This window comes from Prinia subflava, chromosome 8, assembly GCF_021018805.1.
Source record: "Prinia subflava isolate CZ2003 ecotype Zambia chromosome 8, Cam_Psub_1.2, whole genome shotgun sequence".
Lineage (NCBI taxonomy): Eukaryota > Metazoa > Chordata > Aves > Passeriformes > Cisticolidae > Prinia > Prinia subflava.
The window spans coordinates 4,210,976-4,235,408 of record NC_086254.1 but is presented as its reverse complement, the minus strand read 5'-3'; the positions used below and the strand labels follow the sequence as shown (position 1 = coordinate 4,235,408).

At 49.5% G+C, this 24,433-nt stretch overlaps 1 protein-coding gene across 2 annotated transcripts in view; it reads right to left on the bottom strand.

Annotated features, from left to right (window-relative positions):
• Window positions 1-24,433, bottom strand: part of CAMKK1 (calcium/calmodulin dependent protein kinase kinase 1) — a 92,930-nt gene that overhangs the window by 16,489 nt on the left and 52,008 nt on the right. For both annotated transcript variants that reach the window (XM_063402437.1, XM_063402436.1), the window contains exons 5-12: window positions 21,253-21,304; window positions 20,556-20,689; window positions 19,942-19,978; window positions 17,692-17,713; window positions 15,039-15,127; window positions 3,584-3,783; window positions 2,870-2,923; window positions 1,898-1,971 (exon numbers count right to left, since the gene is read on the bottom strand). In XM_063402437.1, the coding sequence (XP_063258507.1) occupies window positions 1,898-1,971; window positions 2,870-2,923; window positions 3,584-3,783; window positions 15,039-15,127; window positions 17,692-17,713; window positions 19,942-19,978; window positions 20,556-20,689; window positions 21,253-21,304 (662 nt within the window). The remainder of the gene's footprint in view (window positions 1-1,897; window positions 1,972-2,869; window positions 2,924-3,583; window positions 3,784-15,038; window positions 15,128-17,691; window positions 17,714-19,941; window positions 19,979-20,555; window positions 20,690-21,252; window positions 21,305-24,433) is intronic.

Here is a 24,433-nt window from a genome sequence, read left to right as displayed (position 1 = left end):
GTCAACACCTAGTAACCCTCAGCTCCTCCAACAACATAATCAGGGGTGCAGCTTTTTTTAGACTGGGAGAACAGGTCACTGAGGAATCCACATAAATCATGCAGCCCAATTATTGCTGAAGGAAATGCCTGAATGAAGGAATGGATCTCAGCACAACCCAGTTAGCCCATTAAATGTTAATAACTTACTGCAGAGGCAGATGGGAACAGTCACTTGTAAGCTGACTGCTAACCCAAATACATGGTGGCTGAGGGAGGGGTGGGAGTTTTGCCAGCCCTGAGCAAGGGAGAAAACTGCCAGGGGAACATAAACAGGTTTGGGGTTTTTTGGCTGCAGTGCTGTCAAGACAAAGTCCTGTTCCAGCTGCAGGTGGGGACACAGCAGTGGAGCATGAGCAGCCTTTGTGCTCCTAAAGCCTCAGGCCCAGAATCCTGCCAGAATTGCTGCCTGCCCACGCTGGGGCCTGAGCCCCAGGAGCTCCAGAGACCCGCGGGGCCCAGCTGGGCAGGGGGGCTGAGCTGTGGCTGTGCCTCCTCCTCAGTGCAGGAGGAATTCATGCAGCCCGTGGAGCCCAGATGTCTAAAACAGGGCACCCTGAGAATCCAAGGCTTCCTGTGGAATCAGAGGAAGTTTGGGACTGCCAAGGTAGAGGCCCAGCCCTTTACCGTAATGTGAAAATTCAGGGAGCATCTCACAAAAAAGTCTTGCCTTGCCATAGATGTTGGAAACATGCACACACCACAGGCTCCCTGACAACATCCCTCCCTTCCTCTCTAATCCCACATGTGCCTCTCATTATTAGAGTTTTAATTTGTGATTGCTCTAAATCAAGTAATTTTATCTATATATTTTTATTCAAATGAGCAATTAAGTCAAGAATTCTTTGCTTGATGACTGTGTGGATTTGGGAAGGAAAACAAAGAGTCCAGCTCTGGCTACTTCATCTGTCAGGAACCAGGGGAAACAAATTCTTCACCAACAGAAGACCACCAAAGGCCTGAAGCTGGAGGAGATGCTGGAGTGGCCAACACTTGAAGCTGCAGGAATGGTGACCATCGAGGCAGCTGAGCACACAGGAGAGCCATCACCTCCTGCCACACTCTGACAACACCACAAACATCCTCACCTCCCTACTGAACTTCCACTGCTGAAATGCCACAAGAGTGGCCTTGGCTTGTCCCCTGCACTGCTGAGCACCTGCTGTGAGCACGGCTGCCCTTCCCACCTGAGCATCCCAGCACTGCCACTGCCCCACGGGGGTTTCCTTCACTGACCAAGGCAGGGTGGCAGCAGTAGCACACAGGTAAACTAATTCCTGTTTTTTTCATAACTGGCCCCTCTCTGCCAGTGCAAAAGACAAATCCATGTTTTCCTGGGGTGTGCTGGAGGAGTGGGATTTGCTGAGCTGTGGCTGCAGATCTCAGGACAAGCATCCTTCCATCAGACAATTCCCCTGGCTCCAAGGGAAGTCCACAGGAGAGGGATGTGTTTATTTAGACCAAGACCGAGGTTTATCACCACATTGTTTTGGAAAATGAAAATATTAAATCATTCTGGTGGCTGCTGCATGGGGAGAAAGAAAACTCCAACCAAACCATGCATCCAGCATCTCCAGAGTCAAGTATGTAGGGAAAAACTTCCTAGATCCTGGAATCCCTTCACTTCCAAAGAGCCATTTCCTTTAGTCCCTGTCTGCACAACAAGGACAGAGGAAGAACAGAAGCACTTTTAAACACCTCAACAACATCACCAGCACAAAACACATGTGAAGGACCCAGGAGAGCACAGAGCACCTCACCCACTCATGTCCATCCCTCCGTGGTGACCCACTGTGCCACACAGAGAATAATGCTGAAAACTAACTTTATTTGACAGTAGCAGAGTAAAGGTTACTCACTCTTCTGGGAACTCCACAGGCTTGGTCTTGATCCTGTTATGAAGACCCAGAATATATTCATCTATAAAAGGGCACTGTAAAACAAACAAGAGATTTTGCAGTTGTCCAGGATCCTGGCAGCACTCAGGGATTTGTCATTCATGTAACACCAAATACAACCTCTGCACTCCCTAGATTTTACACGGAGACGGAAATAAATTAAATCTCCCCACACACAATAAATTGATTCATTCCTTATTAAAAAATAAATTCAGAAGAACAGCAGAGGCATCCAAGGAATACATAATTGGACTGGAATATCCTCCTTCATGCAGGCTGCCAGGTGACCATGAACTGCCTCTGTCACCTTCCCTGGCCTCTTCTTACCCCAGAGCTGGATGCCTGGTGCCTGTGTGGTGGGGCCTGCAGAGGTCTGTGCTTGCACAGAGCTTCAGGTGACACTCCTGGCCACAGACACTGCCCACACCTGCTGTGCTGCCCACCCTGGGACAGGGGGTTCTGGCCACAGGTGAGGGAAAAGCCACAACAGGACACGGAGTGTGCAGAAGGCAGCACTGAAGAGTTGCCTCTGCCAAACTGGACCCCTCATCAGTCCTAACTCAGCTTTGGCAGACAGAGCTTTCTGTCATCTGCTTCCAAAAGTGCAGTTTGGGATCAACCCTACACCTCTATCCAGGCTCTGGCTCATTTCTAAATGCAGGCAATGTGGATAACCCCCCTCCCAAACTGCTGGTGGTGCTGCTGATGCTGCTCTGGGTTTGCAGCACAAACAATGGCTCCACATTCAGGGCCCAGTGCTGGGAATGATCCTTTCCACAGATCACAGCATCAGCCCCCCTGACCTGCAGGGGGATTTTTGAACTTACAGAAGGTAGGTCTTTGTCTCTAATCTCTGCCTTTATTTGGAAAGGAATGAGTCAAAACCAGGCAGACAGTGCAGTGCAGGGCTCCAGCAGCTGAAAGGCAGCTTACCTTGCCATAAACAAAGCAGTACAGGGTGATTCCCATGGCCCACACATCCAGTGCCTGAAAGAGAGCAGGAACAGAGGCTAAAGGAGAGGCAACACAGATGATCAGAGCAAGCTGGATTTCCCCTCCAATTCAGAAAACACTATCTGTATGGATTTAACATTTTCTGTGTCACTTTGAAGTTGGGTTCCTAAGGGCAGCTCTTGCACACCTGGGGAGTGAGGGCTGTGCTGGGCCAGGCATTGCTCCCTGCCCCTGCTGTGACCAGCAAGCAGCCCCTTCTTTCAGGAAATGACACTGTTCAGGGCTGAACCTCAAAGGCTTTCCAGACAAAAGAATCCCTGTTAGACTCCATCCCTGTGTCTGCATCACCACCCTCGGCAGTGTCTCTCACTTCCAGGGAATCAAGAGGTGACCTTGGTGCTCAGCAGCCCCCTGTGCCTCTTGATTATTTTGGAGGGGAATCAAAGGCTCCCTCCTTTCCCTTTGGGCAGGGAAAGGGCTCTGGCACGGCTTCTGCCCAGGCAGGGATCCACAGCAAAGTGTCTGCACAGAACAACCAACGTGAGCTGTGCTGGACTGGAGAGAATCAGAGCTTCAGTTTCACTAAATGACAGCTCTACTTTGTGCTACAGTCAGGATGGAGGTGTGGCACTGCCCTTTGTGCCACACCTGGGGGTCCCAGGGGGCACCAGCTTGAGCAAAGACCTGACCTACCTTCCCACTGAAACTTTTGCCAGTCTGTGAGATGGCCTCGGGTGCCATGAAGGCTGGTGTCCCTGCCGTGCTGGAAAGCTGGGCATCATTCCCTTCAAACTGATTGCTGACACCAAAATCAGCAATTTTGACGTGGCCATCATCTCCTAAGAGCAAGTTGGAAGGCTTGATGTCCCGGTGGATGATCTTCTGGTAGTGCACTGAAAAATACCCAAAGAAGGGAGCGTGGTCAGCCACGGCAGCCAACACCCCCAGGGGAAACCTTTCCAGGAGGTGAAAATAAAGGTGCAAGCTCAGGCAGCACACTGCCAGCTGCTGCTGGAGGTGGAATATAATGGAGCAGAAGGGCCATTTCCTACAGCCATTCCTTTTTGGTACCTCACTGGGACACAATTCTCAGAAATACCTAGGAATTATGCAATGAAAAGACACAAACTCAGGGAAAGCTCAACCAGTGGGAACAACCAATGCTGCTGGAGAAGGAAAACACTCAAATCCTGCAGATTTGCTTGGCCTCACCAAGCCAGCTGCTGTATTAAAGGTTTATGGGACCCAGATAAAGAGGTTCACTTTTAATTTATTTATTTTGAAACTGCAATGCTGTGAAGTTCATCAGAAGGGGCAGAACCACAGGCAGACCGAAACAGGTGACAAGCAGCTGAGTGCCAAGCCCAGCCAACAGCTCAGAAATCAGCGGGCATTTCCAGCTCAAAAGATGGAATAATGGAGCTCCAAGCTTGGAGGCACCCCAAAGAGGCACCCTTTATTTAGCCAAGCTTCTCAATGAGAATAGAGAATACAAATAGAGAAACAACCTCAACTTGCTCTGCACCACCCCAAACCCCCACCCTGGCACAAGCTCCCAGCCATTCCCACCACTGCTGCACCTCCTGTGGCCAAACCTGGCCCTTCATTCCACAGGCTCCAGGAAAGGCTCCAGCTCTGTCTCAGCTTCATGAGGCCAACCCTGGGCACCAGCTGAAGTGCTTGTACACTGAACATGAAACAAGCCCTTGCAAAGAGCTTGGAGGCTGAGATGCACTGAAAACAACAACAAAAACCACCCTTCTTGTGCAATATTGCAGTTGAAAGACATTTCCAGGCCACTGAGGGAGGCAGGGAGCTGTAGGAAAGTGGCTGATTTCTCAGGAACTCAGAGAACTTGAAAAATAAAACCCCACCAACTTTCAGAACATGAAATGACCTGAAAAGCAGAACAGTACAAAACCCAGGAGACTTTACTAAGGGAACAGGAGGAAATCCTCTAATCCAGCCCTCCCCAGAGGACCAGGACCCCCTGGCCTCATCCTCCCCTGGCTCCAACCACTGTTTTCACATTTCCTTCTTGCAAACAGAGCATGTTTGTTTTTATATCTCCCCATGAGCACTTTTCATATCTCCTAGGAAATACACATTGGGTGGAGGAAAATGCTGGTCTAACCCTTTCCTGCTTTACAAACCTGACCAACACACTGCCACAAAGGCAGCCTGCCCTATGGAGCATCCCAGCCTGTGCTTTAGGACCAAGAATGAACAAACTTCATTTAACTTTCTGCTCTTTTCAAGCCAGCTTTCCAGCAGGCCACGCTTGGGGAGGGAAGTCACACTTGCAGATATTTTTTCTGCAAAGGCCTCTTCTCAGTTTGAAGCACTGTTGGGGGATGCTGTCCTTGGCACGTGAAAGAGCTGCTCTGGAGATCCAGCACACAAAACTTATTTATGTCTTCTTCCAGATGTGCACCAACTGCATGGCCAGGCTGTGATGGGAGGCAGTTATTGCTGTAACAGCCTGCCTAGACAGGCAGGATAAACACCAAAACCCTGCAACAACAGTAATTAGGAGGAGACATCTGCTCAGCAGCAGAGCTGGTGGCAAGCTGACATTTCATTATGGTAATATAGGGAGAGCAAATAAGAGTGAGGGGGGAGTGAAGTTTTCCTTCAAGACATGATGAGCTGCCTTTCAGGCAGGTGTCTGCTGTCATGCCTGATGCCACAGGGCTAAGAGTCCCAAAGCCTCTAAAAAGCCCCAAAACAAATATGGACCATATTTGTACATCCCTGGAGCTTGGTCTGTGAAAATTAAGGCAAGCAAGTACTCCAGGGCTTTTTATTATTTCCTTTTTATAGGAAAGTAAAAAAAACACAAACAAAATAAAACCACAAACCATTTTCTCTATCATATAACTGTGTATTTTGTAAAATACATTCTCTGCCTCTGCACCATGTGATGAAAGTTGAGGAACACTGTGGGCAGTTTTCCAGCTGCCATGTGTTCCCTCAGTGCCCATCTCTGCTGGTCCCCAGCAGGTCTGGACACTGCTGACTGCTGGGCACAGAAACACAGAACAAAGAAATCAGAAACACATCCTCTGCAAAAATCAAAGCCATCAAACAACGGCTCATTTGGCCAATGAATATTTGAGTTTCCAGGTGAGAACATTCCCATGCCCTGGGGGCAGTGACAGTCTGACCTGGGTGCTCAGAGGAGAGACAGCACAAGTGAGTGAGCCAGGAGTGAGCCTGGTCTCTGGAATGCCACATCCCAGGGGCTTCTGGACACCTGGCATCCACTGAAACAAGGACAGACTGGGCTGGGAAGGGGACAGATGCAGAGGGGAGGTGAGTGGGCAGGGGCAGTGCTGGGAGCAGTGTCCCACCCACACACCGTGCTGCTGTGAGTGACAGCAACCAAAGTCTGCTCCCAGCAGAAGGATTTCTGCTATCTGCAAATCCCCTTCCCTATCCAGCCTTTTGCAGAGGCAACAGCCACGAAGGGAGAAGGACAGGGGACTGAGCACCAGCTGGTGTAAATGAACATCACAGCCATAAAAACTGGAAGAGCAGTGCCCACATCTGTCAAGAAATGATTTGGTGTGGAGCTGCTAACCTGATGAAGGAAACCCAAAATCTCTGTTCTGTTCTGAAGAAACAGAATCCGAAGTCCCAGCCTGCAAGTTCTGTGGGCATCCTCCCCTGCACAGCTTTCCAAAATTAACTTCTGGCTTCAAAATGCACAGGCTTATCCTCTCCTGTGCTGTGCCTCGCCACTGGTGCAGAGTAAAATCTCCCCCCAAGTCTGCTTGTAGGCAATGGGCAAGAGCTGCTTTGTTTGGGAGCTGCAGGAAGGAAGCAGGACTGCTCACCTGCAGGACACCAACACAACTAAGGCTGGAAAAACTTCCCAACCCACCAACTTGTGCTGCCAGTCCAGATCTCCTGCAGATAGAAAGGCACTGCAGGGAGAAAGGCAGGGGCCAATGAATCCAGCAGGACTGGCCAGAGGCTGCCTGGAGGTGCCTGCCGTGACACACATCCCGCTGCCCTGGGGGAAAGGTGCTGGTTAAAGCAGCATGATCTGCATTTCCAGCACAGCACACAGAGGAAATGATGGTGTTATCCCTGCAGAACTCCAGAGGGAGAGCTCAGCATCTCGGAAATGAAAGCCACTAATGACACCCTCCAGACTGTTAATGACTGTACAGAAGGGACAAAGAGCACAGGAGCCACCCTAAGGGGAGCAGGGGACAGCCACAGTCAGTCTAACACAATCACCAGCATAAATTAACCCTCTCATTTCACCATCCTGAAGCATTTGGGAGCAAGCTTCATCCTCTGCAGATTTGAGAGCAGCAGGTAGGAAAGGCAGCCTCGTTAGGATTAGTTCACTAAAATCCAGGACCAGAGGTCCCAGAAACAAAACATGTGTCCTGTCCTTAGAATTAAGGACACATTGTGACACCAAGAGGAGCAGGGCTGCATCAGGCTCAGCAGAGAAGGAAAAGCACTTTCAACATGTAAATCAAACCCCTAAAGGTGTTTTAAACAAACATAACCTAATAATGATCTGTATTGCTGCACTTAAACGTGCTCCATGAGGATCTGGGAATTATTCTTCTTTCAGACAAAGTCATGACCTCCACTTAGCTCCCTTTATGAGCAACTGGGACCCCTAAAGTGAATCCATGCCTTTGAGAGAACTTCCAGCTACCCTGTGTCCTGCTCAAAGAGCAAGGCTCTGTTTCTTTTTGCTTGCTGCAGTACAGAAGGAATCACAAAGCAGGCAGAGACTGCCTTCAGACCCAGCCCAGCCACGGGATGCAGGAAGCCTTGGGAAGGACCCTCCCACTGGTGCTGCCCTCCAGGTCATGCACAAGGCCACACCAACAGCTGACAAACACTCATTCCCATGCAAATGCTCTTGCCTGCACCCCTCCCCAGGTTAAAATCGATGCTGAGCTGCCCAAGCAGGGCATTTTGCTGAAGCTGCTTTGCAAACTGACAAAATGGCTCCACATGTTGCTTTTACCTGGAGAGGCTTTTGCTCTTAAAGCAGGGGTCAGCAGCTCACCAGAATGACTTCCCTAGGCTCCAAAACACCCTGCACTTTCTGTGCTGACAGACCTGATGCAGGGCATAGATTGGTATTTCTTCATAATGAAAATGAAACCACCTAGGATATCACAGAGCCCTCAGGACAAAGTCTGATTATGCAGCGCTCTGTGAAATTTGGTTTTATTAGACCCATTCTTCATTTCAGTGGAAAGGTGACACTGTTTCAGGCTTATTTGCATCTAGATAACAATCTCATGGATTCCTAGAGCATCATCCAGGAAAAGATCTCAAATGTGTTACAAATACTTATTTGTTAACCCTCACAGCCACCTCATGAACAAAGGGCAGGTGAGTGCCTGGGTACATTTTATCACAACTCGTGTTAGAAAGCCTGACCAGGGATATCTGAAGTTGGATTTAGTCAAAACCTGGAGCTCCAGGGTGCTGAGAAACAAGGAAATGATGCCTAAAAGTCTGGTCTGTCTCCAGAACTTGGGTGTGGAGCACTATTGCCTAAGAACAGCCTGCTGAAGGCTGATGCTGAGGAGACAGAACCTCAAAGGAGGATTCAGAGCTCTCAGGGTGTGAGCAATCCTTGGGAAAGGACCATCCTTCCTCTGGCCCTCTTGATTTCAGACATAAAGGCATGCTGAACCTACTGTAGCTGGCAAAAACCTGCACTGGGTGTTCAAATTCAAGCCCATATGAAAAAAACTGCCGAAAATAAAAGGTCTTCCTGAAAATCTGGATTTTTAGGGCTTTTTTTTTGTTTGTTTGTTTCTTCACTGCAAATTGAACTGAGCTGGTAATAGCAGCCAGCTGTGATCCAGTAGATGGAAGTGGAGAAAAAGTGGATTTTGGGGAAGTTCTGTGCTGCTGGGCCAGCTGGTTCCTATCTGTACATCCTGTCTGGGTCTCCACAGTTCTGCTATTGCCTCCCTGCTCCTTGGTAAAGCCCTGCTGAGCACATCACTCCTTTCTGCTCAGTCCCCCAGCTGCCCTCAGTGGGACTAAACAGCTGATTCCCCAATACTGCTCATTCTAGACCCCACAGCCTTCTCCTTTCAGAGGGAAATGCCTGGGAACTGTCTGCCAGCAAATCCACTAGCAGGGAGTGCAGACCCAGAGGAGCATAAAGAGAAGTGGTTCAAAGATATCTTGTTCCTTAATCCTTTTAGAAAAGGTGCTTTGCACTGTACTCCCCTCTGGAAATCTTGGAGATCCAGCAGGTTAACACAAAGTTGCTAAAAGCTTATTTAAAAATTATACATATGAAACTTTGCAATGCACTGACACGTCCTGCTATTTACTGAGGCCAGTGCTGAATTCTGCCTGATTAAAACCAGAATCCCATTCCCATTCAAGGGCAAAAGCAATCCATATGGTGCTACTGCAGAGTCTGCTTAGTATGACTCTCACACTGCCCCTGTAGCAAAGAAATGATTTAACACCCTCTCAGGAAAACTGCTGCACCACCATCCAGAGCTCAAAACAGATGGCTGCTCATCGTCCACAGTGCTCTGCTGAGGAAGGGCTGGAGGACAGGGGTGACAGGGGCTGTCCAGGGGAACACCCCATCCCATGCTCAGCTCACTGCAGGAGGGTCCCAGCTGTGGTGGTGTCAGCTCTCTCCACTCTTTTGCTGCACCCATTAAGCCTCTGCCACTTGGATAAGTTGCTTACACCCAAGTTTTGCACCCTCAGCACTACCTGGCCCTTTGGAGGAGCTCAGCTGCCCTCTGTGCTCCGTCTGCAGCTGAGCACCCTCCTGGCAGAGGCTGTGGGGTGGATACTGCCAGCAGGGAGCAACAGGGAAGAGAGGCAGGGAACCCTGCAGAAGGTGTCCTTCTGCACCTGCCCTGCAGCCCACACGAGCACAGCGTCAGCAGCAGCCCCAGGGGATGTGCAGAGCTCCCTGCCAGGGCTGCACACACACCAGGGCTCCCAGGGAATGAGGGGAGCAGGGTGCAACAGGCAGCAGCTACTGACAAAACAACAACACAGGCTGTGCCAGGGGCTGTGTCTAACCCCCAGCAGGCACAGAACTGCATCAAACAACAACAAAAAAAAATCAAACTGCCTGATCTAAAGAGGCTCCAGAACATTTCTCTGATCTTCTCCATCAGCTAATTACTCTCACTCTTGCACAGGGTCCTTATCGATCAGTATCAGCAACACTTGCAGCTCATGAAAGAGTTCTTTGTTTGGTTTTTATCAGCTAAGGAGAGCTTGTCTGCACGTGATAGAACACAAGCCAGCCTCTCTTCTCCTGCTAGTGTCACTTATAACACCCAGAACCTTGCAGCTGTAGCTCTCACCTCAACACGCTCTGTTTGAGGAGCTCCAAACTTGAAGCAGGCAGGAGGCAGCAGCAGGGAAGAGGTAGGTCCCCATCTCCCACATGGGAGCAAGCAGCTTGCTGGGACTCACATAGAGCATGCAGCAGCTCCACCACAGACTTGTATCCCAGCTCTGCTGACCCACACCAGCCTGAGGAACTCACATCTGGCAAGAGCCAAACCACATCAAACCATCTACACCACTGATGCTTTAGACTCACCCTGGGTTTAGCCTGCACTAGATATTCTTCAGAAGACACAAGCCTGTGTTGGTTCATTTGCTTAAATTTTCTTTTAAGATAATGGAAATTATACTCATATATTGATAACCAAGTAGATTAAGCCTTATCTCAGCAAAGGCAGCTTTGAAAAGCCAGACCCTCTGTTAAGGCTCCAGGCTCAGCATGCAGGGCCCTGGGTCACTGCAGTTCTCACTGCAGAGAGCTGCTGCTGCAAAGGGAATTTCCCAATGGCTTTAGCTGCATGTCATTACCCTCCCTTCAACCCCAGAGCTCAGAGGAGCTGCAGAGCCTTCCTCTGCAGAGCGGAGACCAAAACTGCCCCCCTTAGACACAGTCACAGGAGAACTGCAGGCTTTGACAGGGAATGCAGGAAATAAGGCTCTTCTTCTTCAGCAAGGCTGACAGAAACTGTGTTTAGCTTCTCGTGACTCGAATACTGAGCCTGCAGCTCCAGAGCAGCAGGGACAGTCCCTGTGCTTCATCTGGACTGTGCAAGTCAGCAGGGCTTTCCCCTGGGTCACACTTGTGTGCGTGTTCTGCCCTCTCTGCTGCTGCCCCGTGTCACAGCCAGGCTGCTGCTCAGGCAGCCCTTTTGTCTGCTTATTCTTACTCCTTACTCAGGCTCTTACTACATGAAGATTCTCATGTCTCAGTTTGTCCTAAAATCAAACTGGGATACCTACCTGGCATATCCCTCGTGTCTTTTGGTGAAGCATGATGACTATTTCCTCTCCAGCACACCCATTTCTGCTGAGTATTTCTATAAAAGCAAAGTTTGCCTTACTAGAAGGGAGACTGAAGTTTAAATAATCCCAGCCAAGCACTACTAGAGGGGAGTTACAAGTGGAAAGGGTGGCAATTGCACATATCCCTAATTCACAGCGATCCTTAAGCACATGCTTTAGTTAATGAAAGAAATAATCCAGCAAACTTTCCATCCAAAGGACTTGAGCACACTCTGGAATTACCACCCTGGTGGTGCTTACACAGAGGCCAGACTGCCTCCCCAGCTCCTGAGGGTGTTTGCAGGGCCAGCACTGCTGGAAAGCCTTGAAAGTGGGAGTAAAATCACTGTCCTTTGAAGGGCCCATTCCAGCAGGAACCCAATCACAGTTTGCATGTTTAAACAACTCCTGACCCAGCCCACACCACAGAGCCCAGCTCTAGACAGGGGCACTGAAACAGAACACAAAAATCAGTAACATCACCATGCCTAAACTCAAAACATATTCCCAGCATTGCAGGGGCCAGAGGAAGGGAGACTGGACCATGGGCAGATCTCCCTGACTCTCAGACCTCGGACCAGTTTCTTCACTGCTGGGTGAACAAGGCTGGGACTGTGCTTGTATCAAAGGGCTCTCCTGGTATCAGATACACCAAACCCAGCCAGCCAGCCAAAGGCAGGTGACAGCAGGTGACACTGCCTGCATCAGGGAGCTCCTGCCTCTCTCCAGGGCTCTGTCCCTGCCTCCCTCCAGGCCTAAGGCAGGCTTCCCACCCAGCTCTCATCACCTGGACCACTGCCTCCCTCCAAACCTCCCCCACAGCCAGCCCCCTCTTGCAGGAGGCCTCCACCCCAGCAAACTCCATGAAAAACCAGTGAGCCCAGTCCCCAGGGACACACAGTGGTCACAGACCACAGGCCACCACCGGTGATTTAAAAGGTCAGCCCACATCTCCCCCCACCTTGGCTCCTGCAGCCCCTCCCTGCTCACCATTAACACCTTTCAGGCTCCAACAGGAATCCAGTTTGCAACTTCTAACCTAATAAAATCCAACCAACAATGATGCATTTGCTGCTGTGATGACTCTGAGCTTCAAGCAGCTGCATGGTTATTGAGCCTCCCAAATTACACAACAATTATGGATGCTTACTTTAAAATTACCTTGCAATCTCTGGATTGCCTGGCAACACTTTTCCTTCAGCATGCACAAACGGTGCACTTTTCCTCTTAATTACACAATAATTGCCATGCATTTACCCAGCAGTTCAGAGAGAACACCATTTTAAACTTTCATTTGCTAATAAAATAAGTGGTTACTCAATGGTCCAAAATAAAGCATCCTATTGTTCCTGTTGCTGGGAGTGCTTGGGCATCCTATCATTTATTGTTGAATTTCAGTCTCTCTGTTTAAGACTACCCCCACTTAGCTGTTGTTTTTTTTTTTTCCTATCTACTAGACTCAAAGTCTCCTCTGAGCAGGAACTGTTCCTGCAGCAGCATCCAGCACAGCAGAGTTTGGATCTCCCAGCTGAGGCACACAGGCTGTGCTGCAATCTGAATGCTAATGTGAATATAAAAAGCTGCATCTCCATCCTTCAAGCTCTACTCAAAGCCAGTCTTGATATTCCCATTCATATATTAACTTCTACCAACTTTCTGGAGTGACCTGACTAATTCTGGCAGCACCTGGAAGCTTCTGGACTGTCAGGCTTGCAAACACTGATTTTATTCCTTGCTGGTTTTAGACAAAAAATGAGGCAGTGCTGCATTTCAATGTGGAGAGGGACTGAGACCCTGCAAGCATTGTTCCTCTGTCTCAGCAAGGCCCATCATGCTCAGAGACTTGTTCTGTCTCAGTGGTTGAAGCCAAGTGGGTAATTCCTTTTGGTTTAAACTGGCTACCTGATTATTTTGTTTGCTATCCATTAGTTATTGTGTTTTTAGAGACAGAAAAGATTCATTTCCTGTCCAGCACTTCCCTGACACTTAGGATTTTAAAAGCCTCTGCCATAGCACCCTTCCCAAGATAATTTTTCAGTCTTAACAGCTTTGCTCATATCTCTGTATATAAGATATTGCAGGACCATCCTGATCCTTCTTGGGCCTCAGTTCTAGGGAGCTGTTTCTAAGGCAGGCTGAGCCAAGTTGCACATAATATTCAGGATACTCCTGGTCTGTACCTAAGAGCTCTTGGCGATCCAAACAACTGCATAATAACATTTTCTACTTTCTTCTTTCTTTCATTCCAAATAATTCCCCAAATCTTGTTAGCCTTGTTGAATGTCACTACGTAATGGGCTGGCATTTTCAAAAGAACTCTCCAGAATAAGGTCTGAGTGAGAAGAGATAATTTAGAGCCCATCACATTGTATGTATTTTCAGTGTTGTTTCTCTCCCTCGTGTATTACCCTGCAGTCAGCAACATGAATTTTTATCTGTCATTTTATCATGCCATCACTTGCTATCATGGCATTTTCCTGCCAGTCTTCCCAGTTCTAACAACTGTCCTGAATAACTCAGTGCCATCAATCTCTCTTTTTGTCCTCTACTCTTTTCTGGTCATTTAGGAATACACTGAACAACCCAGCCCACATTATGGATTCTTGTTTAACTGTTCTGGTGACTTTTCTCAGTTGTGAAAGCTGTATTCCAACTTTCCTGATTGCTAGTAATTAATCCACAAGAGCCAACCTAAGAGATTTAGGAGCTGCTTTATGAGCCACTGTTAATGGATCTAATCACAAGCTGTTTGGCAATTGAAACACAAGGCAATAACAGCATCACCTTATCTACATATTTGGTGTCTCCTCTGGAAAACAATCAGACCTCCAAGGTGGGAATGTCCTCTGCAGAAGCTGTACTGCCTCTTCCTCCCCAAATTCACCATGGGCAATTCTTCAGTGTGCAGAGGGAGCAGCCAGTGCTGAGAGCACTGAACTCCCAGAGGAGCACCAGGATCTACCAGGCACAGAGCCAAGCTCAGCTCACCAGCAGCTGAGGTACAGCAGCAGTAACTGTGTTCAGGATGCCTTCACACAGACCATTCCACCTCGTCTTTAATTCAGGAACCCCTCTTTGCTCACCCTGCCAGGTTTGTGCCAGCAGGGACATGTCAATGACAGTGGGGACAGAAAAATCCCTGCCATTCACAGACCTGTCGTGGTCTCCCTGTACTCTGCAGAACAGGCACTCAGCAGTGAATGTGGCCTTAGCCACATGGGAACAAGATGTCACCAAAAAGGTGACAATAATTAAACAGGCTACAGAGAGGAACCCTGCTCTGGAGTCTGGGCAGAGCCTGGGAACACACTTGATCCACCACTCCCCTGTGAGGGCACAGCAGTGCTGGTTCTTGTCACTCCACAGCCCTGGGTGACAGTCACCCAGATCCAGTCACCCGGATTCTGCAGAGGGGTGGACAAGGACAGACATCCTCCCTGTGCTGCTCACCAGCTCTGCCACGGCCGGTGCTTGCCCTGCTGAGCTAGAGACAGGGATTGTTCCAGCTGAGGCTGACTGACCGAGTCCATGACACTGCACCATTTTCTGGCTCTGCTGCTGCCTTCAAAGACAGTCTCCAAAAAGAAATAAATGGAAGAAAAAAGAGAGGCACTATCTGCCTAATGTCCTTCCCAAGGGTTCTGTGACACTTCCAGGCTAAACCCAAGCTGAGCAGGGCCACCTCCAAGGGTGACAACCCCAGGGGACCCCTCTGGCTGACCCAAGAGCCCCCCAGGGTGCAGCTGGCCCTCCCCAGCTGAGCAGGGGGCTGAGGCTGTGCCTCTGCAGGGCACTGCTGGTGCTGGGTACTCACAGTACTCGATGCCCAGGACGATGTCTCGGAAGTAGAGGCGAGCCTGCTCCTCGCTGAAGGGCTGCTCGCAAGGCACCTCCATGACAGGCCTGTGGGGAAGAGGGACAGCAGCTCAGGGCTCTGCAAAAGTGCTGGAGAAGATGAAAGTTTAACAGGAAAATTTTACAGATAGGAATGCTTAGCAGAAGGCTCTCTGAATGTGGAACCTGTAAGTGAAATAGAGATGGAAGCAAGTTTTGATATAGAAGGATAAAAGATGTTTAAGTTAGGGATTGCTGAGTAAGTTGTTACTGAACAAAGGTTAAGATGAGTTGGAAGGAGATTTCACAATTAGAACAAAGGATATGTTGACCACAAACAAAAAGATGTTTTTACCAAGTAAAGATAAATCTCAGGAAAACCCTACACAAAGAAAAAGATGTTTTTACCAAGTAGAAAAAAGGTCTAAGAAATTTCCACTGCAAAACAACTTTAAGTTTAAACTGTAACATACTAACTTGAGGTGATTGGATTGTGCTAACCATAGTATGGTAATGTTAATCGTTGTGATAGGCTATAGGTAAATGTAAAGGTATTGTGTATGATGCTGATTGGTTTTATGTATTAAGATGCTTGGTAAAGAAAACTATATAATGCATTGTAACCAAAACTAAAGTGGCTTCAGGCATGCCTGTAAGCTGTGGCTGGCAGCTTTAGGCTGGGCTCTGTATACCCACAACCCAGGACTGTAACACCATCTCTGCAATAAACAGCATTTTGAAGAGCTGCTTGTTATCCCACATCTCTCTCTCTCTCATCTCTCACAGAAGGGCACTCACACCCCTTGCTGGACGAGTGTGTTCTCCATCCCCATGTCCCAGGCTCCCCAAAGGCCCTGGGTGCTGTGACACAGGATGGAGGTGTGTCCATTCCTTCTGGACGTGGTGATGCTTTGATTACTGAGCTTGGCTAGTGATGGGTGGCTTTGCACAGCCCCTGAGCCAGCATGAGCCACAGAGCCCTCAGCACCATCAGGATTAACTGCTGATGTCTGCTCAGAATCAGACAAACTCTACTCATGGACGGTCCTAATGGGAGAGGAACAAAGCTGGATCTGGCCTTTGGCTTCCTGCTAAAGCTGCTCGTGGCTGTGAGCACCAGCATTCCCAGAGATCCCAGTCAGCAGTGGGGACAGTGACATTGCTGTGCACTGCCTGTCCTGCCTGCTGGAGCTCAGTCCTGATGCAGTATCATTGTGCAGCTGGTCTACACTGGGGCAGAATCTAGACATGAACCACTGGCTCAAAGGTTAAATGGAAATATTTTCAGTGCATTGTGCTAAACTTCTTAAAAAACCTGTTTAGCTGCTCAGGGTTCAGCCACCACCAGAGCTCAGCCATTCAGCCCTGAACAGCCAAGGATACCTGGTCAGCTTCTCCTCTCCTTTCTTTGAATGCTGCCACTGCTGAGGGATGCACAGTCTCCTCTAAAGCCCCTCTTCTGCCTGTGCCTGCTGAAAGCTAAGGACAAAGGCTGTAAGAGCTAGTCAGAATCTCCTGTTCCCCCGTGGAGGAATGGCTGGAGCATTCACTGCACAGAGGGCTGGTCCTGCCTGTGCTCAGCAGCTTGGCTTTGCATTTGGACATACCTCCACTGACTGGAGCTGCATTTGAGTGAGTGCTCCTGGGACACCATCCTGGCAACCCTAGCAGAGAACAGCCCATTGCCAAAACCAGGCTCTGTGGCTCTTCCCCTCAGCACCCCGCAGAAAATCCTTCCTGCAGCATTTCCCTCTTCTCCCTTGCTGCCCATTTGATTGATGACCTTCGTCTCCCATTCGCATTTTCCTGCCACTGCCTTCCCTCCTTCTTTTATGCACATTTTTCTGTTGCTGAGACCAGGGAGAAATAATGTGTGAGCAGGGCTGGCAGAGCCACTAATGGAGTCTAATTGCCTCCTGCCAGAGGCAGCCAGGCTGCACTTGGATGAGCCACAGGTTCCCCAGCCTCAGCTGTTTACAGGAGCTCCCTCTCCTACAGGACAGGCATCAGCCTGGTCACCAGGGAGACTGTGGAGCCTCTTGCCAGCAACCCACCGGAGCTGGCAGCTTGTTCATGGGGCCAGAGAGAAAAATAACCCCTCTGGGAATCTCCTCCCTGCTGGGCACAGAAATCATGACCTCCCTGGGACTGCAGAGCTGCAGAATCAGTGCAGGTGTAGCAAAGAGCAGTGAGGAACCTCTTACCACCTTATCCCTTCTTCCACTATGCAAAAGAAATGTGCCAACAGAGCAGCCTCCCATGAGGGGTTAGTGCTGAGGACAAAAGAAGGCAGCAGGTGGCAAGAAAATCTTGATGCAAGCACGCACCCCTTGTGTCAGAGGAAGCCACAATGTGGCTGGAACCCAGCAGAATATTCCTATCCAAAGCCTTTCTTCCAGGCACCTGATGAGGAATTTGTTCTGCAGAGTCTGGCACCAGGATGTGTCCTCCCAGCCCATTTCTATTCACTGCATCATTCCAGGCTGTAGCAGTGCAAAGGAAATACAGCTGGGGTTTGCCTCTCCTGCAGACAGGGTTTGCCCCACTGGACATATCAAACCCCCATTTCACATGGGAACCTGATGATGAACACCAAAATTTTCAACAGAAGGGATCCCAGGAGAGCTACTTACCCTTTCCTCATGAGGTCAAACACTGCAAGAAAAGGAAATAAACCATGAATGAATGAGAAGAGCAGCCTGAGCTTATTTGTAATTCATCACCTACAAAAACACATCCATTCCCATACCTGCAAAATCAATTTATCTCTACTCATTTCTCTTCCCTCACTCGTGACAAGGACACCAGAGGAGGCAAAATGAAAATATTCATCTCTTCAGCACAAATATCCCCCCTCCTGCCAGCTCTGCACAGGGAGACAGCGGGTACTAATTTATCAACCACGGTGCTGCTGCTCTGGGTGTCAGCCCTCGTTGATTTGAGCCCTGTTGTACCTCCAAGGGAGGGTGTTTGGTGTGATATTGCTACTAAATTGCTGATAGTGAAGGAGATGCTGTAGGAACATGCTGCTCCATTTCTGCTGTGTCAATCAGCAGCACAGCTACAGCTTTGGCAGAGCCCAACACTCCCGGGTGAGAGCGACTGGAGAGGATTTGCTGGTGTGAGCTGAGGTTTGCAGAGCACGTGGGTTTGTGTGACTGATTAGGAGGTTGGTGAAAAGTGTTTTTCTGATCCTGCTCTGCCCTGTCCTGCAAACAGGAGAAGGATCTGCTTTTCTCTAGAGTAGGGGAGCTCTTTCCCCATGAATTATATGGGGATTTCTTGCACCTCCCAAGAAATCTGAGCGGATCCCCTCCCCAAAGCAGCGGGGTGTGGGATCCTCTGAAGGTACAAACACAACTGGGCAGCCTGAATTGGCTCATCTTGCCCTCCAGGCTGAAGAAGCTGCAGCTTGTGGAAGCATTTAGTTATTTAACCACCCTGTACCTTTGCAGGTTGCTCAGTGCCTGCTGACACCCCATCCCAGACACACACACAGCTCACAGCAGTGCCTGACCCCAGCAGTCACAGGCAAGGAGCAAACACCACTTCCTCCAGATCTGCTTTGCACTGGGGGGCATTTTTGGAAGGAGAAAGGTGCAGTTATCATCACCTGGGGCAGCAGCAGGAGGGAACAAACCCACTTGCAGGAAGTTCAGCCCTGAGCAGTGCTACTCCTTCTGCCAAGGGAACTGCAGAGGCAGGAGCTTGATGTGCCTGGACTTCATGGGCTCCCAGGCAGAGGAACGGGGTGGTGGAACAAGGACAACAGGGACGTGGCTACTGTCAACACTCAGGGACCAGCACAACCCCCAGTGGGACCAGCAGACTCCTGATCCACCTGTCCTGCTGCTGTTGCTGCTATTTCTGGGACAGTTCTCTCGCTCCACATGTAGAGAGTGGTTTAGGTTTGGGTTTTTTTTCCCATCTGCAGCTTTTTACCTCATCTCTCCCTTTACTTCCATCCCCAGGAGTTTCAGGCCTTCAAACACCCTCCCTACCACAAGTGCCATCACTTTGAGATGCTGCCAGATGCCACTGGCGCTTCAGCCCAAAGGAAAAAGTGGCCTTTCAAAGGCAAATGGCTTCATTTGCTAGGCAGAGTCCTCCTTCACAGCAGCCTCAGAAGTGTTCCATAATTAGTTCATGAGGAGCAGTCTTTGAACCTGCTTCATCAGGAAACAGTTTGGGGAAGCAGAGATGTAAAAGGGTCAGTCATCCCCTCCTCCAGCCTGTCTCACAGGGCACCTCAGGGCCTCCCAGGCCTGCCCCTCAGTGTTTTACCCAAAGGGGTTTGGCTGTGGTTAGGACTTACAGGGTTTGGAGGAGAGGAAGACAAAACCAGTGGAATTACCTCTGCACAAACACCCAGTCAGGCATGGCTTCCCCACCAAAGGCAGGAGTGCTGAGGAGGTCCTTAGGAGGTTCTGAGGCTCACCAGGGTGGTCAGAGTCTCTGCAGGGGTCACAGGGAACACCCCCAGACAAGACTGGAGCCACTCTGGAGTCACTACCACTATCCACAGCCCACAGAAGTTTCATAGCAGGAGGACAAGGAAACCATCCTGCCCCCTTCTCTTCCCTCCTGGCTCCAGGACTGGAACCAGCTCAGCAGAGGGGAGGGCAGAGCAGCTGTCAGGTCTTTTCAGTGTCCCCATGGCAAAGAGATGTGCACAGCTGTACTGACACAAGGTTGCCTTACCCTACTGCACAGGGCCTTTCCATCCCAGCTGCATTTACAGGCGTTTTAACTTTGCAGAAACAAATAAGTCTGCTGAAGCTGGCACAAGTTTCCTCCCGTATTGACCCCGAGTGCTGGTACGTGTCACTTGCATCACCAGGCCTAAGCCCAGATGGTTCTGTTAGCTTATGAGACTCACATACCCATGTACAAGTTGTCCTCTGCAGGATCATCAAGGACCTGAGAGATCACAGAGGAAAGAGGAAAAAAGTGAGAAACAGCAGGAAAAAAAAGATTTTAAAGCAAGTAACACTCCCAGCGCACTGTGCTGAGCTGCAGAACACTGAGAACAACTTTGGCTAATATTTAGAGAGTCCTGCAGAGTGGGGTTTTGGAAGACAGATTTTCCTGTCTCCAGAAAAATCTGGGCTTCTGCCTGTATTTGGAGAAACAGCCTACCAATAAAGGCACTGCTTGTCCTAAACTAACCTCAATCAATAATTAAAATGGCACTGAAGCCTTGCACTTGTGCACCTTCCCAGGCTTGTCTGCACACAAGTTCCACTGATCAAAGCTCACTGCTATTTCTACCAGCACAGTGAGCTGCCTTCTCCTGGGCAGCAGCCCAGAGTGCAGGGTGAGTGTGCAGTTTGTCCTACACAGTCAGTGAGGCTTTGCTTGGAATCACCAGCTCAAATTTCTGAACATTTATTTTAAACCAATTCTGGCTGAATTAGGAGCAGTTGAAGAAAAATCCTCTTGTTGCAATACAAAGCAGACTTGTTTCAGCATAACTTAAGGTGGAAAAGCAGCTCACCTCTATCAGCTTAACGATATTGATGTGGTCCAGCTTCTTTAGGATGGCTATTTCCTGATAGACTCTGTCCAGGGGTGCCATGGGTTTGGGCTGCTCTCCAGAGGAAGCTTTTGACCCTCTGGGAGGAGGCCGACCTGCAAGTGTGACAGCACAGCAAAGAATTCCTCATTAGGCAGCAGCACCTGCAGGATGAGCAGCCCTCCCCCCTCTGAAGGTACCTCCAGCTGTTCTGGAAGATCTCACCACCTTCTTCTCATCCCAAAGCTTTGCAGTCTCCCACCTGGAACTGAGATCTCCAAGCCCCTTTCAGAGCAGCTGCTCCCAGCTTCCCAGATGGGTCTGGGGCATCCCAGGGCCCAGCCTGCACCCAGTGCTATCCCAGGGGGAGAAGAGACTGAAAGGAGGGGGAAGATCCTGCCTAATTTCCAGTGCCTAATTAGGCTTCATAAATGGTGAACATGGAAGAGTCGCCACTTCAAAGAGACTCACAAAAATCAGAGCCAGGGATCTCATTAGTGGGTATGCTGAATTTCCCTGAGGCTGTATGTGCCCCCTCACCACCCACTGCATTTTAACCAGCTCCAACTGCATGGGCAGCTCTCACAGGAGGCCACGTTCTGCAGTCCTTGCAGACAATGTTTCTACAGAGAGATCTGGCTGAGGACAACAGGCAGACCTCTAAATGTGAGATACCCACGTGGAAATCCATACTGCTTCAAGAGCTTCTTTTTGGAGAGGACTTTCATAGCCTGGAGGAAGAAGAAAAAGCATTGTTAAAGCTGAACAAGAGCCTAAGAGCTGATTGCTGTGACCTGGGAGTGTGCTGGGCATCAGGGACTGGCTCAGGGCTGCTCCTCAACCTAGAGAAGGGTCCTGGCTAGTGGTGGCCACAACAGACAGACACTGACCCAGGCTTTCCTGAAAGCACTGCTAGCCATTTGTTCCACTCAGTTTTCCCCATGAAAAAAATTGATTTCTTTTCAAATGGACAAAGAAAAATGAGCCCAAAAAGAAGCTTCAGGGAAGAGGGGGGTTGCTGTGGCTGACCCACTGTTTAGGATGATATTAAGGCCATGCTCCAGGTCAGAGCCACTTCAAGGCTGCTTCATCTTATGTTTTGTGTTGTCAGGGGGTATAAGAAGGAAACTGAACCCAGGTAGCTGAGGCATGGGAAGGGGTCAAGGTAATTCTTCCTGCCATCCAGCTGGCTTTAGCATAGTGGCAAAAGGCAATCTGAATTTAATAAACAGTTTTTGTGCTTCCATCTGCTCTGTGCATTAATAACCTTTTGGAGGGCCACTCAAATGCCCCAAGTGGCCCAGTAGATGAATATTTAATGAGAAACCAGCTCATGGTACAATTTGTTTAAGAAAACAGTCTGTGCTTCCAGGAGCTGGGATGGTCACTCACTCCTTCCCCTAGCCTAAGCAGTTACTCCTGTTAATAAAGCATCCAATATGTAATTCCCACTGGAGTGATCCCTACAAAATCTGACTAACCAAGGAGTCCTGCAGGACACGGTTAAACACGCAGGAATTTTGCATTAGTACCACAGAGGCAGGGTCTCTGCCCACTACCTGTTTTTAACACACAGACCAGGAACAGGTCACCAAACCCATTCCAGTGAGCTCCTTCCCAAGCTGTTGTTCCTGTCAATGATGGCACCACATGCCCAAGCATTCCCACCTCCCATCAGTGCTCCCAGTGCAGCCAGGTCCATGGCTTGCTGAAAGGATTGTTATTTTTGGTACTGATCCAGTGGAATCCTCTGGATTTGCACCCGTGTAATTGAGAAGAGGCACTGTGCAGTGTTTCAATCCTGCCTGACAGCTCCAAACCAACTGTTAGAAATGATGGTGTTGAGAGACAGACTCAGAAGTGCTTATCTTTGACTTAGCACAGCTCTGTGTCCAATACAGGCAGCCAAATGACTCATGGTCTGCTGCAAGAGGATCCAAGATGTGCACAACCACCTCCAAATACGGCCAGGACCAAGCCTGGAGGACTTCCTACGCTTCCCACTTTTATCTCTCCATAATGAAAATTTATGAGGAAAATCAAAGGAATTGGTACATCCATTTCTCTTTCAACCATTGCCAACCCAGGAGGAGAATATTCCTCTTGCTCCAATCCCATCTTGAGTCCTTGCTGCCTTCTGGCAAGGACAAAATAGAAAATGCAATTTGCTGCTGAAAGCTCCCAAGTTTGGGAGTTTGGGGGCCTCAGCCTGAGGAACTGAACCATCACCACCAGCCATGAGCACATCAGGATAGTCCTTTCCAGAAGAAGCTGGAGGGGGCAGGAAGGCTCAGAGAGGAGCAATAGCTAAGACAGGACTTGCTCTCAGGGACAGAAATGGAGGGAACAGGAGCTGCTGCTGTCACCCAAACTCCTTGAAGGACCCTTGAGGGGCAATGGGGGGTTGTGCATCGTAGGTGAGTTGTCTGCAAACCACCACAGCTGCTGGGAAAGAAGCACCAGGACATGCTTGTACCAGTTTTGAAGCACCAGCATCTGCTACTGCACAAGCAGGGCTGGCTCAGAAGAGAGGACCTGTCCCACTGCGCTGACAAACTCAAACAGGGACAAAAAGCAAAGTTCATCATGCAACAGGCCAGAACCACTTAATTATCACAAGAGCAGAGAGGAGGGCACGTGGCTGTGAAGCCTCACTTTAATTACAGCGAGCTGGCAGGACCAGGCTTCCTCCTGAATTGTGGCTGCTGTAATGGGAGCATCTAAGGGATGCTTCAGCAAACCTCTCCTTCCGGGCTCACACGCATGACAGAGCCAAAGACATTTGTACTCACAGGCAGAGCTAATTACCCAGATAATGCCTTTCTGATAAAGAACCAGCTCAGAGCCAAGCTGAGGGATTTTCCCTTTGCACAGGCAAGTGCTGCTTCAGTCTTCTCAGGATAAGAGGGAGCCTGGAGATTTCCTCCACACATCCTCCTCCCAATTCACACGTGGACATGGCCTTGACATTTCCCTTTGAGAAACAGCAGGAACCGTGTGCTTTTCTCTGATGTATGTTTATTATCTAAGTTTACTGCTGTCTTCCTATCAACCTTACAGCTGGAAACCACAGGGAAGCTGCCTAAGGGAAGGGAGATCCCAGGCTCATGGAGAGGAGGAATGCCTGTGACACAGCAGCTTTCACAACAGTGAGCCCACAAGCTGTGGGTAATGACAACAGCAAAATGGCCATTAGTTTTGGGAAGGAAGGGTGACAAAATGATTGAGCCAAGTGAACTTATCACCTGTCCTTGGTGATGCTCTCACAGTGCTTAGAATGTCATTTTATTTGCTAAGGGAGACTTGCACTGCAAGGGCAGAAGCCTGAGCACAGTCCCTACCTACAGCTCCCAGGGGAGTGAGATACTGCTCAGAGGTCCCTACTAACCACCTAAATCCTCTGCTAGTGCATGAGGGCACATTGTGGGAATGCTGAACAGACCAGAAAGTGTTTCCAGCCCTTCTTCACCTCTCCTACCTAACAATAAAATCCCTCAGACGAAGCAGCTGAGAGGGAAGCTCTGCTAGGAAAGAGGAGTGTTATGAACGGAAAGAAAATCCTAAACCAGACAGGCTTAGCTGCCATGGCCTTAAAATCCTTCTCCTGTGTTTGTCACCTTCTGTCCCATCTGAGCAGAATTCCCTCATCAGGCTGTGCCCCATCCACGCCGTGCCCCCACAGCAGGGATGCTGTCCTGGAGCTCACCTGTCCCCAGCTGCCTCCCGAGGATGCTGCTCTCACCCCGGGTGACCCAGCCCCTCACAAACCCTCAGCAGAACAGCACGAGGCCTCAGAGAAAGCCAGAGATCACCTCCCTGCTCCCCACTGCTCTGGGGTGCAGCTGGCAGGGGTGCAGCAG